This window comes from Sphaeramia orbicularis, unplaced genomic scaffold (assembly GCF_902148855.1).
Source record: "Sphaeramia orbicularis unplaced genomic scaffold, fSphaOr1.1, whole genome shotgun sequence".
In the NCBI taxonomy this organism is placed as follows: Eukaryota; Metazoa; Chordata; class Actinopteri; order Kurtiformes; family Apogonidae; genus Sphaeramia; species Sphaeramia orbicularis.
In genome coordinates, this window is record NW_021941621.1 from 3,417 (window position 1) to 22,320 (window position 18,904).

The 18,904-nt window shown below is 40.9% G+C and overlaps 1 protein-coding gene across 6 annotated transcripts; it reads right to left on the reverse strand.

Annotated features, from left to right (window-relative positions):
• Positions 1–317: 317 nt before the first annotated feature.
• On the reverse strand, positions 318–18,146 carry LOC115416556 (uncharacterized). Of its 6 annotated transcripts, none has more exons than XM_030130362.1 (7): positions 13,511–13,712; positions 10,912–11,100; positions 9,891–10,072; positions 8,805–8,831; positions 8,255–8,579; positions 1,040–1,114; positions 318–458 (listed from the first exon to the last, which is right to left on the reverse strand). In XM_030130362.1, the coding sequence occupies exons 1-5, from the start codon at positions 13,564–13,566 to the stop codon at positions 8,317–8,319; spliced, it is 717 nt and encodes a 238-aa protein (XP_029986222.1). In that variant the 5' UTR covers positions 13,567–13,712; the 3' UTR covers positions 318–458; positions 1,040–1,114; positions 8,255–8,316. The 6 variants fall into 6 exon arrangements, with proteins under 6 accessions (XP_029986222.1, XP_029986227.1, XP_029986228.1 ...); XM_030130367.1 differs by having other exon boundaries at positions 319–458; positions 10,930–11,100; positions 13,511–13,710; XM_030130364.1 differs by lacking the exon at positions 318–458 and adding an exon at positions 3,805–3,879 and having other exon boundaries at positions 1,072–1,114; positions 13,511–13,713.
• Positions 18,147–18,904: the final 758 nt, after the last annotated feature.

Here is an 18,904-nt window from a genome sequence, read left to right on the forward strand (position 1 = left end):
CAATAAAGGCTATTCTATTCTATTCTATTCTATGTCAGTAAGACTTCTGCAAGCATTGATACCAGCCTTTAAGTGTATCTGTGTAAAACTAAGCGTTATGTGATGTAATCCAAGTCAAAGCTATGTTCCCTTTTCTATGACTTTTTGAAGCCACCCCCTGTATATATACACTAAACACATTCATATAAACACTATTAAATGCAATTAAAGCAGCAATTGTACAATATGTACTAGAGAAACATCAGTTTTGTGCAAAAATATTGTTGTGTTATTAAAATTCTGAGGTTATACAGTAGAATTACAAAGTCTGATGGACACAGACATATGTTCATCCTTTAAAACATCACACCAAACAGACTCGTGATCAGAAATCACATTGTAGTTCAGGTAATGAAAGGAGGATCTTACCGAAGACGAAGAGCAGCAGGATCAGAAACAGGAGCAGACCAAGAGGAGACCTACAGGACAAACAACACAACTGGACTAAATCACATGTATCTGACTGCATCAGCAGCTGGTTTACACTGTTCATTTCACAACAACAGCGTGTTTGTAATGTGGAATTCACAAGTGGAAAGACTCATCTTCCCAACAGCCCTGAAGGCAACATTAATAACAGGATAGTGTCTGATACTGGGGGGTTCAGGTTTTCTGTCAAGTATCCACGTATCTGGTCTTTTATCCACATGAAAGGTACAGTTGATGTCACTGAAAATGATTATTTGTGAAAACTAAAGTGTAGATTTTGTAAAGTGTGTTTCCCTTCTTGACTGTGTTCAGGGTTAAACTGAGTTTTAGGGTCTGAACGTCCACAGTATGAGACAAAAAAAAAAAGCCAAAACATAATCCCACACGATGCTGCTCTATGGCATATTTATGCAGGTTTGTGTAGATGAAAATGATCTGGTGTGTACGATGGTATTGAAAACACAGGTGGTGAAATTGTTATAGAAATATATTGTCTTTGTCACATCTCACAACTTGAGGACTTCACCTCTTTATAAAGAGAATGAAGAAAAAAAACAAACACCAAACTGACCGAGTCAGAGGGACGTCATGGTCAAGTGATGCCATCGTTTCCTGAGCCGCCTGAACACATCGGCCGCTCTTTTACCTGAAGACACAGAGTAAAGACAGAATCAGGGTTTTAATTGATCTGATCCATTAAAAAACCTTTCAACCAGCAGATCGTCATGCAGGAGGAGGTTCTGAGGAAACAAAACCACTAATGAAGAGAAACCAGAACGAAGGCGCTATGTCCACGCTCTGCAAACCAACAGCGGATAAGAAGGTAGGAACAGGAAAAACCACCGATGGAAGCAGGAGGAGGCACTTCAGCACCCAGTCCAGTTTCAATACGGTCCCATTAACTAACTGCATTAATTAAGTGCAAGAAGAAATGTGCATGCATGAAGATGGTGCAAAACACAAACATTATATACTAATATACACACACACACACACACACACACAATTCAAATGATTATATACATATTTACATATTATTTACATATTTGACTTCAAAAATACATTAAAATGTCATCTCTAATATGCAAGTTTTGGCCACATCACAAACTGACATTTTAATGGTTAAAACTATGAAAAGAATGAATATTTGGTGGTGATGACCAGGTCATTACAAGATTTAATGGAAAATTGGCAAATAATATTTTCTTGCAGCTTTTTGATGTGAACATTTAGTACTTAATGTATTTTAACCCATAAAGACCCAGTAGTACTTTTGTGGCAGCTCCAAAATATTTTTTCCCTCTCTATATTTAACTTTTCTTAAGTGATTGATGAACATGTTTTCTATATTATCCTCTGTAATTTATGTTTTGTTTTTTTAGAGAAAATCAGACATTTTCCTATATTTAATTTCCTGAGCATTGTTAATTTTCTTAAAGCTCAGATTAAAGTTGATGGTTATTACATCAAACACAGAGAAAACTGAAGAAAAAGTAACTTTTTCAGTCCAATCTCTCATTAACTGATCATAAACCCAGTGTGTCCATCCACTGTCATTGATCCAACTCCATGGGTTTTACTGGTGAATCAATGTTGTAGAAGATGATGATGTTTCCATGGTAACTACGGAGCTTCTGAACATCCAAATAGGTTATATCTGATGACCGTGAAAAGATGAAGAACTGTATTTTGCTTGAATTAATTCATTGTATTGACAGGATTAGTTGTTCAGAAGTTATTATACATTTTAGATCAGTAGATGGGTTTAGTTGGTGGTGGATGTTTGGGTCTTTATGGGTTAAAGTGGAGGCAGCAGCTGGAGCAGACCACATGCAAAAAGACCTGCAGCGACAAACAGAACTGTCAAAAACAATAACAAAGAAACACCACAGAATGAAGAACTAATCTGAGCATCTACAGGAGTTGAAAACACTGCAAATCCAGCACAAAGCTCCGACAGACACCAGCTGCATCTCAGGGAGGAAAAGGAGAACCAAACCAAACCAAACCAAACCAAAGCCCATGGCGTTAACCTGCAGAGCGTCCGAGTCTGAGGGAAGAACAGAGTAAAGCCTTGGCGATCGGCCAGGAGGCCACGGCTGCAGAGCCAATCAGATGACAGAGACAGGAGGCTGAGGATCCGACAGCAGTGAAGGGGTTAAAGGGTGTTAATGGAGACACAACAGACGGTCAGTACTGGGATTAGTCACATCTGATCAATAAACTACACTATGTGGACAAAAGTATGTGGACACGTTGGATCCTGGTGTTGTTTCCTAACAGGGCTCTGGGATACAAAACAAGAAGGACTAATGTCAGAATAGAGTTTTATATTATGGGATAGATATCGGTGCATTAGTTAGTTTGGGTTAAATTATTATCTGTTTCCAAAATGACTCACAGATGTTTGGACTGAATTTATTTCAACACTGATTTGTTTTTTTAATCCATGACTATGATTTTAAATGTTCTACTTCTAAATTTCTAAAATATTTTTCATGCTCTGACTAAATAATTTCTACCACAATTAACCATCTACTTCACATCTTACTGAGGAAGAAAAATCTACCATTAAACTATATAGAAATATTGTTTTTTGTTTTTTTTTTAAATCTGAAATCCTCATGAACAGGACATCTTACAGCTGTAGACATAATGTGTCCCAATATTAATGTCCACACAGTTTAGAAACATCAATGTTTTCTTCCTCAGTCAGATGTGATGAAAGTAGATAATTAGCTGTGGCAGAAATTTATTATTTACAGTCAGAGCAGGAAAAAATTTTAGAAATTTAGAGGAAGAACATTTAAAATCAGTCATGGATAAAAAAAAAAAACAAACGAAAAAAGCTAAATCAAAGTTGAGATAAATGAAGTCCAAACCATCTATGGTTCATTTTGGAAGTGAAGATAATTTAACCCAAACTATCCAATGCAATGATATTTATCCCATAATATAAAACTCTATTCTGACATTAGTCCCATATTGTTTTGTATCCCAGACCCCTGTTAGAAAAGAACACCTGAATTCAACACGTCCACAGACTTTTGTCCACATAATTCCCTCCTAATCTACTAAACAGTCCAAATCCTGGAAGCAGATGTCAGATTAGTGATTGAACCTGTAAACCACAGCAGCGCTCCATAAAAGCCCCAACACAGTGGATGTCGATGAGGATGAGGAGACAGTGTCCCATCTGTGGATGAGCTCTGTCTTTACAGTCACCTGTGAGTCACAGTGAATTGAACATACTGACACACTGACAGTAAAAGTGCGAGCACACAGCCCCCGTTGGTCCGGTCCAGTTTGGGTCACGTGATGCGTTTAAAGACTCACACAGAGATCCGGCGGGTGGAAGATCCTTGGGGTTCCGCTCCTTCAGACTCATCACTGTGCAGTGACTGGAATGAACTAAAACACAAATAAAGAAGAAGGATGTGAAGAAGAGGAGGGAGGACGTACGCCAGGACCAGCTGATTTGCATGTCACCACGGCAACAGCCAAAGCAAAGAGGTGCAGCCCATTTGTTTGGAAGGAAAACAGGTGAGGAGAGCCTGTGAATAAAACCAGGTCTGTGAGTTCAAGACCCTCCACCAGCACAGGACCAGACCACCCCACTGGGTCTACCTTCAGCTCCAGGTCCAGGTCCAGGTCTGGTCCGGGTCTGTGAGTTCAAGACCCTCCACCAGCACAGGACCAGACCGCCCCACTGGGTCTACCTTCAGCTCCAGGTCCAGGTCCAGGTCTGGTCCGGGTCTGTGAGTTCAAGACCCTCCACCAGCACAGGACCAGACCGCCCCACTGGGTCTACCTTCAGCTCCAGGTCCAGGTCTGGTCCGGGTCTGTGAGTTCAAGACCCTCCACCAGTACAAGACCAGACCGCCCCACTAGGTCTACCTTCAGGTCCAGGTCTGGTCTGGGTCTGTGAGTTCAAGACCCTCCACCAGCACAGGACCAGACCACCCCACTTGGTCTACCTTCAGCTCCAGGTTCAGGTCTGGTCCGGGTCTGTGAGTTCAAGACCCTCCACCAGTACAGGACCAGACCGCCCCTCTAGGTCTACCTTCAGGTCCAGGTCTGGTCTGGGTCTGTAAGTTCAAGACCCTCCACCAGCACAGGACCAGACCGCCCCACTGGGTCTACCTTCAGGTCCAGGTCCAGGTCCGGTCCGGGTCTGTCTGTGGACCAGGTCCTGACAGGCCTGCCAGGTGTGGGTCAGTACAGACCGGCAGGAGTCGGCAGCTCTGTGGACGCTCCGACCAGCAGAGTCCAACCACAGCTGCAGAACATCTGGAACCGCAAAACCACAACCAGTAAAACCAGGAGCAGTTTTAATTCTGTCCTTCTTTAGGTCAGGGGTGTCAAAGTCATTTTAGTTCAGGTTCTACATTCAGGCTCTGATCTGGTCTGAAGTGGGTCAAACCAGTGAAATAATGAGGCTTACACCGTCAGGGGAGTATATCCCTGAAACCTCCCAGTCCTCTGTTATAAAATAAAGCAAATACACGACACAATGTGACAATCAATATGAACCACGTTTGAGCTTGACTGGCCAACCGTTTCCTTAATAATGTCCAAAAAACCTGATTTGTCAGCAGAAGCTCCCCCAACCATTTGGAAAAAACACGCCCCCTGGTGTCCAAATATGACATCATGTAAACTCAAGGTAGTGAACTGTTAGACAATGGATCTGAACTCAGTTTGAGCTGCAGTAGTGGCAGGATAATGGTCAGAGAAGCCATTTTTCCCACAAAACTCCTCCCAGTGAATGAAAATGAGCCCATATGAACTGTGGATGGTAGACAGAACATGAGATACATTTGGTTCATATTGATCGTCTTACAAATTTCCAGTCGTCCAATTATTGCTTTATTTATGTCCAATAAAGTGATTTTCAACTAAAGCGCCCCCATGTGGATGACTTATAATACTCATAGAGAAGCTGAAATCCACAGGGTTCTTCAGCTAGGGGTCCACTATGTTGGTTATCAAGGAGAAGAACTCCAACCAAATCTGTCCCTAGACATCAACAAACACCAAAAAGATCCAGCAGCAGATTCAGCAGCACTTGGGGTAAAACACTATATCCCTGACACTCCATTTCGGGATACAATAACATAATAGCAATTTCAAACTTTTCTCTCTGTTTTAGAGTGAATAAAGTCAAATTACATAATGACAGGGTTTACATTTACAAACTATCCTGAAAAAATGTGAACAACCTGACATTTCTTGAGGAAAGTAAGTGCAGTTTTAACAAAATTATGCCTCATTTTATCGTTTACACATGTACATTACAACGTACAGATCACAGTGGATCTACAAATACTAAAACGTTTCCTAACAGTCACGCCTAATGGCAGTAAAGCCTATTGTATTCTATGTGATAAGACATTTACCCATAAAGACGCAAACAGCCACTGCAACCAAAAGCATCATCTGATCTAAAATGTTTAATAACCTCTGATCCACTAAACCTGTCAATACATGTCAATAGTTGATGGAAAATACAGTTATTAATCTTTTCATGGTCATCAGACATGACCCATTTGGACGTTCAATGGCTATGTAGTTACCATGGAAACACCATCATCTTCTACAACATTGATTCTCCAGTCAAACCCATGCAGTTGGATCAATGACAGTGGATGGACACACTGGGTTTATGTTCAAGTTCTGATATCTTTGCTGAAAAGTTCGCTTTTTCTTGAGTTTTCTGTTTTGATATAATATTCTTCAACTTTATTCTGAGCTATTAAGAACATCCACATGATCAGTGAATGAAATATCAGTAAAATACCTGATTTTCACTGAAAACTGCAAACTGCAGAGGATAATATTATAAATAATGGTGATAAATCAAATAAGAAAAGTTAAATATAGAGGAAAAAAACTCCCCACTCCCTTTCAGGCACAACAGTTGTTCTTTTTTCGATTATTTGTTTTTTTATTTGTGTATTGTTTTATCATCATTATTATTATTATTATTATCATTATCATTATTATTATTATTATTAATAATAATAATAATAATAATAATAATAATTTTTTTTCTTCCATATGTTTTGTATTATGTCTGTGTCTGAAATAAACTAAACTGAAATAAACTAAAAAACTATTTTGGACCAGCCATGCACTGGGTCTTTCTGGGTTAAAATAAATCCATGTTGGTGCAGCTCAGCCATAGAGTTAAATTCACTGTAAAAATAAAGAGGAAGTGGTGATTTACATAAACAGATTTATACAAAACATGTGTTCTGTGAGGCAGACACACAACATAATGACCGGCATCTGAACGACCTGACAATCAACCTGTAAATTAAAGAATCTTGCAGGTTAGTGGATGGTGAAAGAGAAAAAAGAAGCAGGGATGAAAAGTGACTTCAGGACTGGATCTGAGTCAACTCTGGTTAGAAAACAGAAGAGTTAGACGAATTTAACTCCCACAGAAACATAAGAATAATCAGTCTGTAAGTAATTCATTGATCAGACAGGGCCAGTTGTTGACCTGCTTTACAAGTGTCGTCTACTTCCCGTAGCTTTCATCAGAACGCAGTACCAGGAAGTAAAGCAGGTAAACAACTGCCCCTGTCTGATCAATGAATTACTTACACAGCTGTATTTGGAGGACACGATGAACCTTTACCAGACTAAGAAAAATCAAATGTCTCTAAATCTCACTTGTACTAATCCAAATAAATCGCATACACTGATCATCTTTTGAATGATTTAGAGATTCTTCAAGAAAAAAGTAAAAGTCGCAGTTTTCAGGCAGGTTTTTGAGGCCGAGTGAAGTTAAAGGACACAGACGGATAAATGGATTATAGAACACTGCAGAATTAACTCAGACATTCCATATAAACCTTATAAAGACAGGGATAGAATATGTGCATTATTATAGACGTTTTTTTGAGGAGATCTTCTACATCAGATACTGAACGCCATCTATTTAATGGCTGCAGTCATCGTTTCCCAGACACTTTTTCTGTATCGCAGTCGCATTTACACAAAGTTCCAATACTCATATTGATAATATATTGTATATATACACACATACATATATTTTAGATGTATGAATGAAATCTCTACTGTCGGTAACTTCTGCTGCTGTCGGCTTGGCCAGGACACTCTTGCATAAGAGATTTTTAAACAACTTTTTTTTTCCTGGTTTAAAAGAAGTTAACTAGAAAAGCACTCGGAGAGCGACCTCCACCAAGGCAGATCAGTCCACCACCACCACCCCCCATCCCCCGATCACCACCAAAATTTAATCATTTGTTCCTTGTGCCAGTATCAACATTTCCTGAAAATTTCATCCAAATTCATCCATAACTTTTTTTAGTTATCTTGCACATGGACAGACAGACAAACAAACCAACACCGGCAAAAACATTACCTCCTTGACGGAGGTACTAAAAATAAATAAAAACAGCAGGGAGGATGAACCCTCCAACTGACCAGGACGACAGGAAAACCGTCAAAACTGAGGTAAGAATCCAAAATAGCTGGATTATAAACAAAACAAAGCATAATTACTATCGTCTGTTATTTAAATATTTAGTGATCAACTGGTGACCCCTAGTTTCTGTGTTGTGTTGTCTGTTGATAAAACAAAGAATAAAAAAAAAAAAAAATCTGAGCTAAAAATCATCATCAACAATAACACGCCTCTTCAGCTTAGACAAAAACTACAGAGGAGTTAAACCAAAAGGCCCAGAAGAACCCAGCAGAACATCCAGCAGCTCCGACGTCAGCTCTTTGTCTGGTCTACAGCCAACGTCCTCACCTGTCCTGTGTCTGCGGCTCCGGTCTCTGCTGTAGATGGTGGTGGACGGTTCCAGATCCTCCTCAGGTTCTGATGGTCTGGGCTTCGAAGGGGATGAGGAGGAGGAGGCGGCGGCGGTGGTCGTAGTGGAGGTGGAGGTGGGGTTGGTGGATTTGGAGGAGGAGCAGTAGCCCAACTCCTTCCTGTCGGGTCGGAGGGTCACAGTCTTTACAGTAAAGCCTGAGCGTGGACGTCTGAGTCTGAGCGGGATGTTTGACACAGGGACCGTCTGAGCCGGTCAGAGTGCTGTTGGCCACCGCCGCGCTCTGCTCGATGACGGTGCTTTCTGGAACAGACACCGGACAAATACATGTAAACATATGAACTGGAGAAGTCAGTGTATGGAATTAAACTGGATGATTTTGATTAATATACATATTTAGAGACATTAACAATGACGAGTGTAAAAACAGAAGGATGAGGACACACATGCAGGTTTACAGAACGATTATGACATTTTCAACCGCAAATAATGAAACTGATCACATTTATGTGGTGGATATAAACCCACCTTTGGGATCACAATCCTGATCCAAACCTGTAGAAACCAGAAGACAATGAAGAGTCAGACTGAAACTGGAAATACAGTCAGTACAGAATAAACACTACAAGCAGTCACTGGTCTAGGGTTAACCCTTTAAACGCCAAAGTGGCAATATTACGACAAGCAACATAACGGAAAAAGATACTAAAACTTACTGCAGTTTACTTTCTACGAATGTTTAAGTTCATTTATTTTAAGGATAAGATGACAAAAAAAAAAAGAACAATTTTACTCAATGTTACACGATCCAATATGGCCACCGCCCTGTGACATCACAATATGCAAATTGGAAAAAAATCTCTGGTGCCTAAAGGGTTAACAGGCCTTCGATTCATGAAGTGTTATTTGACTAAAACTGGTTCTTCATGGTCACATTATTAGAGTGTTTTCAGTTAAAGTAGGTATGGGAGGCACCGGGTGGGGGTTAGGAATGAAACAGGGTAAACTGTCAAAGAAAACTGAGTATTGATGGAATTGAAACTGAACAATTATGAAATAAAATCCACAGAGTCGATTATGGAGCATGAATAGAACATATGAAACATAATCTGTCCAAATCTGCTGATATTCTGGACAAAATGTCTGCATATACCGGACTGTTAACTGACTGGAATATTATATACGTGAGAAAGTGAACATAAAATGAACAAAAATCCTAGAAATAAACTTGAAAATAGAGCAATTACAATAATAAATAAAGGTGGTTCTCATGAACTCAGTATTCAACTTTTTATTATGGGATCCTGTATTCAGAAATGTTTAAAAATTGTAGAATTAAAAACACTGCAAAAGCCTTTTTAAGTTAAAAACAAACCATGTCCTGTTTGTACAAAAAGAGTTTATCATTTAAGAGGAAGAAAAAACAGAGTTATAAAATAAAAAGGTTTCCATTTTTGGAGTGAAACTATGGAATGAACTTGAGTTGAAACAGTGAATTCCTTTTTAAAAACACCTTAGAAATGTTAATTCTTAAGGATTATACCATAAAATAATTTAAATGGAAACTAATTAAAGAATCGGATTCAATTATGTATTTGCGTATTTTTATTTCACCCCAGAATGAGTCGAGCAGCGTCGTCTCCTGGATGGAAGACTCGTCGAGCAGCGATGACAGGAGGGAGGTGTCCGACACCACGCTGTGAACGCTGCTGTTGAGGAGAGGAGGAGGTTTACGAGGAGTCTGGACCAGGAGAGAGTCCGAGCAGGAGGTGGAGAGGGGGCGAGGCTTCAACGACCTGGAAGAGGAGAAAAACAGTCAAATGGAGGAGGAGACGGAGAATGGGGAGGTGAAAAAGAAGCAGACAGAGGAGGAGAAAAAGAAGGAGGAGAGGGAGGAAGAGGAGGAAACAAAGAAGGAGACAGAGGAAGAGGAGAAAAAGGAACAATGAGATGGAGAAGGAGATAAAGGAGACGGAGGAAGCAGAGGAATAAAGGAGATGGAGGAGGAGAAGGAGAAGAAAGAGGAGGAAAAAAAGAAGAAGGAGAGGAGGAGAAAAGGAGGTCAAAGAGGAGGAGGATGAGAAGGAGAAGATCAAAAGGAGAAGAAGAAACACAATATGAACAAGAAGATGGAGAAAAAGATGGAAAATAGAGACACTGAGGAGGGGGAGAAGAAGAAAACAGGAGGAAAAGAAGGAGAAAAAAGAAAGTGAGGTGAAGAAGGTGGAGGAGAATGAGAAGAAGAAAAAGAACACAGAAGGAGAAAAAGGAGGAGACTGAGGAGGTGGAGGAGAAGAAGAAAACAGAGGAGGAAAAGGAGGAAAACAACGTGAGGTGGAAAGGTGGAGGAGAAGAAGAAAAAGAACACAGAGGAGCAAAAGGAGGAGACTGAGGAGGTGGAGGAGAAGAAGAAAACAGAGGAGGAAAAGGAGAAAACAACGTGAGGTGGAAAAGGTGGAGGAGAAGAAGAAAAAGAACACAGAGGAAGCAAAGGAGGAGACTGAGGAGGTGGAGGAAAAGGAGAAAATGACTGTGGAGAAGGAGATGGAGAACAGAAAGGGAAGGAAAAGAAAAGAAAGACTGGAGGAGTACGAGGAGGAGGAGTGGGATGAAGGAGGCCATGGGAGGAGGCCACCTGACCGTCCACACTGACCGGCTGTTCCTCCAGCTGACTCCTCCAGAGCTGAAGGAGGAGCTGGCGTGAGGGAGGCCGCGGTCCAGGAGGCCGTCGTCCAGGCGGAGGCTGCGTCTGGACATGATGGAGGTCTGGAGGAGGACCTGCTGCTCCTGCTCACAGTCGGACACCAAGGAGGAGTAACTGGAGCTGAGGAGAAACAGGAGGAGAAGCAGAAGGAGGAACAGGAGGAGGAACAGGAGGAGAAACAGGAGGAGAAGCAGAAGGAGGAACAGGAGGAGGAACAAGAGAAGAAACAGGAGGAGGAACAGAAGGAGGAACAGGAGGAGGAACAGGAGGAGAAGCAGAAGGAGGAACAGGAGGAGAAGCAGAAGGAGGAACAGGAGGAGGAACAGGAGGAGGAACAAGAGAAGAAACAGGAGGAGGAACAGAAGGAGGAACAGGAGGAGAAGCAGGAGGAGGAACAAGAGAAGAAACAGGAGGAGGAACAGGAGGAGAAGCAGAAGGAGGAACAGGAGGAGGAACAAGAGAAGAAACAGGAGGAGAAGCAGAAGGAGGAACAGGAGGAGAAGCAGGAGGAGGAACAAGAGAAGAAACAGGAGGAGGAACAGGAGGAGAAGCAGAAGGAGGAACAGGAGGAGGAACAAGAGAAGAAACAGGAGGAGAAGCAGAAGGAGGAACAGGAGGAGAAGCAGGAGGAGAAGCAGGAGGAGGAACAAGAGAAGAAACAGGAGGAGGAACAGGAGGAGAAGCAGAAGGAGGAACAGGAGGAGGAACAAGAGAAGAAACAGGAGGAGAAGCAGAAGGAGAAGCAGAAGGAGGAACAGGAGGAGAAGCAGGAGGAGGAACAAGAGAAGAAACAGGAGGAGGAACAGGAGGAGAAGCAGAAGGAGGAACAGGAGGAGGAACAAGAGAAGAAACAGGAGGAGAAGCAGAAGGAGAAACAGGAGGAGGAACAGAAGGAGAATGTCAGTTTTCCCTCCTGTTCACACTCATGTGTTTCTGTGTGTGGTAGAAGGAGTTCCAGTCCCCGTCCTCAGACTCACACCTGTAGGACTGAACCAACGGGACAGTTTCAGACTCACACCTGTAGGACTGAACCAGCGGGACAGTTTCAGACTCACACCTGTAGGACTGAACCAACGGGACAGTTTCAGACTCACACCTGTAGGACTGAACCAACGGGACAGTTCAGACTCACACCTGTAGGACTGAACCAGCGTGACAGTTTCAGACTCACACCTGTAGGACTGAACCAACGGGACAGTTTCAGACTCACACCTGTAGGACTGAACCAACGGGACAGTTTCAGACTCACACCTGTAGGACTGAACCAACGGGACAGTTTCAGACTCACACCTGTAGGACTGAACCAACGGGACAGTTTCAGACTCACACCTGTAGGACTGAACCAGTGGGACAGTTTCAGACTCACACCTGTAGGACTGAACCAACGGGACAGTTTCAGACTCACACCTGTAGGACTGAACCAACGGGACAGTTTCAGACTCACACCTGTAGGACTGAACCAACGGGACAGTTTCAGACTCACACCTGTAGGACTGAACCAACGGGACAGTTTCAGACTCACACCTGTAGGACTGAACCAGCGGGACAGTTTCAGACTCACACCTGTAGGACTGAACCAGCGGGACAGTTTCAGACTCACACCTGTAGGACTGAACCAGCGGGACAGTTTCAGACTCACACCTGTAGGACTGAACCAGCGGGACAGTTTCAGACTCACACCTGTAGGACTGAACCAGTGGGACAGTTTCAGACTCACACCTGTAGGACTGAACCAGTGGGACAGTTTCAGACTCACACCTGTAGGACTGAACCAGCGGGACAGTTTCAGACTCACACCTGTAGGACTGAACCAGCGGGACAGTTTCAGACTCACACCTGTAGGACTGAACCAATGGACGCTTATTGTGACGCACAAAGAAGCTTCTTTTCAGGAAAACTGACAGAATATTTCCCTTTAAACAATTCCAGTCGATTAATCAAATGGGGAATTTTTGCATTCGCTTCAAGCACCTAATCCATTAATCAGTTGCAGCTCTATTGCATTCACACAAAAAAATAAAAGTCGGCTCTGTTTTTCCAAATTAGCAAGATTATCTCGTTAATTTGGACAACAGAGCTGAATTTTATTTTGTGTGTGAATGCAGTACGCTTCCGTACATAGCAAAGTTGTGCTGATATAAATCATCCGATCTGTGTATTCCTTTATTTAGTAACTAGAATAAATGTAAGTCCACACCACTGGCTGAACTTTAGACTGTGGAAGGCTTTCTGGTCCAATGTTCTTCATTTTCTACTCATAATAAACTTTACTCAGAGTTTAATCAGTGATAAAAGTCAGCTGTAATTCATTCTATGTCCAATAAAAACAACAGGATAGGCTTTAGTGAACACGTGTAAACCTCGCTGTGGGCTCACACCAGTATCCACCTCTGGTTTTTATCGATAACCAGGAGCCTGACCGATCCCCACCACAGACACTCCAGCGGTCACTGGGTCTGATTCCCACAAATCCCTGACCTACATACGAACACAGCGCTGACACCACAGAAGAAGAACGGAGGATACACACAGGTCAGTCCAGCCCCAGCTCTGCACATCCAGGTCCTCGTCACAGAACCAGATCATACCAAGACCCCCGGGACGTACGCGTGGACGCCCATACCACCACGTACCGCAACGCACACACACACACACACACACACAAACGCACACAGACACAGTGAAGCAGCGACGGCTCAGCTTCACCTTAGACCTACTTACAGAGCCACTTCCTGTTAGAGTGACAGGTCAGTGAGCCGGTTAGGCCCCGCCCACAACACACACAGACAGACTGTTAAGGGGTTCTTTAACCCTCCGGTATCCAGGTGTGCCTTTTACGCACACTTTGCACTTTGTGTTAAAAAACTTCATATTATTTTTCACAATTTAAGTAAGGTTAGAATTCAAAAGTTGTTCATTTGTGCATGATCTTTAAAATCCTGTCCACCAACTCAAACGTGCACATTATAAACAAAAGAAAACGACCAGGCCCTGTGATGAACTGGCGACCTGTCCAGGGTGAACCCCGCCTTCGCCCCTGTGTAGCTGGGATAGGCTCCAAGCGACCCCCGTGACCCTAGTGAGGATAAAGCGGGTTCAGAAAATTAATGAATGAATATGACCAGACTAGCATGTGTCTGCCAAGTGTGCATAAAACGCACTATTTCTAACACTTGATCTGTATGATTAGGGCTGAGCTGGATTTACAAAAATAAAATCAAATTAGAGCAGAAAAATAAATCAATATATAATATTTAATAGTTTGATTTATAGGTGTGCACACTTGGTGACAGATGCTACTATTTTTGAACATTTGACCTAGCGCCAAAAATAATAATTATGCAAATTAACCAATGCTGGACTTAATCATTGAAAATGCCAGGATGAAAAAATCAAATAATATGTGATCCACTTTTTATGCAGTATATTGTAAAAAAATAAATAAATAGCATAATTTTGTGGATTTTGCATCCAAAACCGGTTTGTTTCCATTACAAACACAGCATTTAAAGGGTTAAAAAAATGTGACAATTATTGAGTATTTGGTATTTTTATTTATGGCTCAAGTTGATGAAATTGTGAAAAAGAGTAAAAGAATTAAAAACAAACTGAACATTTTTTGACATTATTCCACAGGTGTGTGAAAAAGGCCCGCTTGGTGCTTAGTAAGGGCCTTGGAGGACAGGATACCAGAGGGATAAACCTGATCTAAAATGTGTGGTAAAAAAATAATGGGGTTTCATTGGCACGCCTCCTAGTGCAAAAAAAGTGCAACAAAAGGGTGGAAATAAACTATTTACAACTATATTAAATATTCACAGGAGTTCCACTTGAAGTCCAGTCTTCTTCTTTCTCCAGTCCAGTATTTCTCCACCTTTTGTTGCACTTTTTTAAAAACTATTCTTTCGTCTTAATTGTTGGGAGTCTGATGTTTGTTTCCTGTATTGAAAACCGTTGTCTTCAATTGAACAAATATTGTATATTTCCTTCACACCAGAAGAAAAAATAAATATATTTGATTTAAAAACAAAAAAAACAACAACAAAAACCATTCCTTCTTAGACACTTGTTTGCACTGGGAGACATGTTAATTAATAAATTAATAAATAAATAAATAAAATAAAATACCATTGCTGCAGCTTTACAACAATGCCATCATTTCTTTCGACACATTTTTGGTCCATTTTAAAGAACCACAGACACACACAGCTGTTACACATGTAAATATCTCCAGGTTTACCATTACCATAACATACTTAAACTACCGACAGCATCTGATAAGGACCAACAACGTTAACAGTTCATTATTTTCTCTACGGATCAGTTTCACCGTTATTAGATTTCAGGGTTTTTCCGTTATTGTAAAGTCTTCAGTGAAGCAGTTAAACACAGTTAAAATAAAACCACAGTTTCAAACATCAGAACTTTAAAAACACCCCAGATCTAACGGTTGCACTTTAACTTTTCACATTTGTTTTTCATCTCCTTTAATTTTTTTCTGAATTTTTAGATACAAAACGTGAACTTATACAGTTTTGTGCAAACATCTTATTCCACCTTTATCTTTGCTGTTTGTCAGCGTTGAAATGATCATGCATATTTATTTCTCATCGTCTTTTCTTCACATACAACAAGAAAATACTGGAAATATGGTCACACCAAAAGTCATTATATTTAAGGAAAAAAGTAAAAACGTGAAAATAAAGTTGGGATTTTTCGAGAAAATTGGTCAGAATATAACAGGAATAAAGCTTTAATATTTTAAATAAAGAGAACACATTTAAAGACAAACCGTAAAAGTACAGTTGCAATAATTTGAACGCAACAATAAGAATACTATTACAATAATTATGTACTATTTTGGGGAAAAATTCAACAGTGTCAACAAAAGGGTTAAAGAGATGTTAAATGCACAGGGAGGTCACATGAAATATGAGTGCTTTGGTTTGTAGAAGTTGTTTTTAACCTGAAACTCTAGTTTTTCCTGCTGGTCATACTTCACATGTTCGATTGTGTTTGTCTTTTATCCTCCTCGGCATCGAAAAGTATTGAGCCCTGACTGTGTTGCATTTTACGATGTCTATCTATCTCTCTATCTATCTATCAAGACTGACAAATGTGTGGACGTTAGAGCTAAACTAAACCAAACAGAAAGCTGGATCAGGACTTTTAAAGCAGGACTCTATGGGTTTCATTGCAGAAATATCAGATTTTATTGTCCCGCCTGCACAGCTCAGTTTACTACCATCATAAGGAAACAAAGACAGGCCCTCAGAGAACAGTTAAACCCAGGTATCATGTATTCAGTGCTGCTGAACTGCTCCACCCCCCACCCCCCCATCCACTGACCACCTTCACCTTAACAAAAGTCACTGTTACTTAATTTCCACTGGTGAACTGATGTTACTGCTGATACACACCACCACCTTTAACTGTTACTGTATATTGTACAATAAAATACTGTACATCTTCAGAGGTTTATTTAACATTTTGGCGTATTTTTAGCATTTATATATATTTTATCTTTTTTCATGCTACAAACAGAGACCTGGGAAACTGTATTTTGTTCTATCATGTCTATTGATTAACTGACAATAAGGGTTCATTTATGCTCTATGTTAAAGATGCAGACAGATACAGATGCACCGTTCTGGCCGTCCTCTGTGTACGTAATTCTGTCTATTTTCCGGGAGCTTGCGGATTCGTCCCCAGACGGAGAATACGGAGCAGTACCACGAGAACCACAGAGCGCAGTGTTGAGATTTGAAGAGAATAATTTCCATAAATAGCAGAACTTTTCAAAGAGCGACTGTGTGACTTAGTACAAAACTACCAACATATTTATGACCACTACCTTCTACAATATCAACATTAGTAAAACCTTCTCTGTCGGCGCCATGTTTGTTATTATTGACTTTCTTATTCTTCTCAAAAAAACTTGACTCTTCTTTGTGGTATTTGGCCAGTATCTTAATTAAGAGTGGTGCCTGCTGATGGATTGATTGAGAAACGCTCATTCCCACACACTGGACACACAGAAATATGAAGGCAGTGACGCATGACAACGTTAGAAATGGACAAACCTCTTTACATACGTAAAGCGAACATAAATGAGCCTTAAGGCAGAGTCTGAAGTAAAGATTAACTCTTTCAGACCTGATACATTCTCTAAAAAAATATTCAATAGGATTTTGCGAGACATGGAAGGATTCAGGAGGTGCAGCTTTACACCGTTGTCCAGGAACTTGTTTGAACAAAATCCATGTTTTACTGTTGTTTCTACAGATGAAGCCATCAGGGCTGTGAGATATATTTAATTAATTCCATTAATGGAGGGTGTTTTTATTCCTCTGGAGAGCTTTCTTTTTCAAACATTCTGAATGCAACCTGTTTGTTTCTTGTGATACAGTAATTGTGAATGAGTTCCTCCACTCATACTTTTGACTCATGTTTTGTCGTCACATCATGTAGCCAGAAAACAATCCATTAAAATCAGAAATCATCCATAAAATGTTTCAGTTTTTGCCCATATCACCAAGTTCTATTTGCAGCAAGTTTGGCAGTGACACAAACTCTTTCCATAAATGTGGTTTAATTTACTAATGAAAGTTGAAAATAAAATGTTATAAAGTTGCGATCATGGATAAAACTTTATTCATGAAACTTTAAATGTTGTGTCTGCGTCATTTTCTTTCTTTGAGACTATTTCTGTCTTTAGGCTGATTTTAACACCAGGCCAAAGACAACAGATGAGAATTCATTCTGTCGGTTAACTCTGGATCATATAATCTCTTATGTTTCTGTTGAGTAAATAAGCAATGTCCCTGTTAAATAAAGCAATAAATGAAACGAGCAGATTCGTTTCGGATTTCTTTGAGTAATTTTAACAACACGCATCGAAAATGATGAATAAATGTAGGCATTAAATCACAAAACACTGCAGTTTAAACATTTCACTATAATCAGTAATCTGTGGATTCTACTTAATAACAGAGTGAATGGATTCAAACCACTGTCATCAGTAAAAACCATCACATTCCTGATCGTCTCCTAAAGAGCCGAGTGGACTGACCTTTGACCTCCAGCTGCTGTAAAGGCCTGGCTCTGTTTCCTCTGCGTCTAACGGAGTCTACCTGTTGTGTTTAGAGGTGAAAGTGACACTGAAGCCTCCCTAAGCCTCTGGATTACCCAGCAGCCCTCACTGAGCCAATTAAGGGCACAGACATGGAAGGCAGACGCTGCAGAGATGATGGTCACCAGCAGAGGGCGCTGTGGTCAGTCTGGACATCAGGATTATACTGAGTCTGCAGTGGAGACAATTCAGATGACTCATATTGGGAAACTGACAAACAAAACACCCCAAAAAGAGTGATTTCAGCTCTGAATATATATGTAACAGACTAGAACAGGGGTCTCAAACTCGCGGCCCGTGGGATGATATTTTGTGCCCCCCTACTTGACATCACAGTTTAGTGTTAGTGCGGCCCACACGAAATTCTCAAATGTACCTTTTTGCTGAGTCTCGCCACGCTTTTATTTTATTTATTTTTATCACTTATGGGCTACCATAGATAATCTCATGACAGTTTCCAGTGGCATTTGTTCTCAACAGTTGTCAAGCGAGACAACCGCAAAGTACTTGGGGAAGTATGAACGTTAGTCACTAAGTTGAGACATATTCCAAAGTGACACCAAGTGGGTGGAAAATATCTGCCATCACCCAGTCCCAGTCAGGTCTCTCTCAAAACGCGCCGTAAAGAGAAAAGTTGGCAAAGAGCAGAGGAAATTTCAGGAAAAGTGGGAGATGGAATATTTTTTTGTGGAGCACAGGGACACCCTTACGTGTCTCACATGCACAAAGAAAGTTGCGATGTTTAAGGAATACAATGTCTGATGTCATTACTCAACTAAACATGCTGAGGAG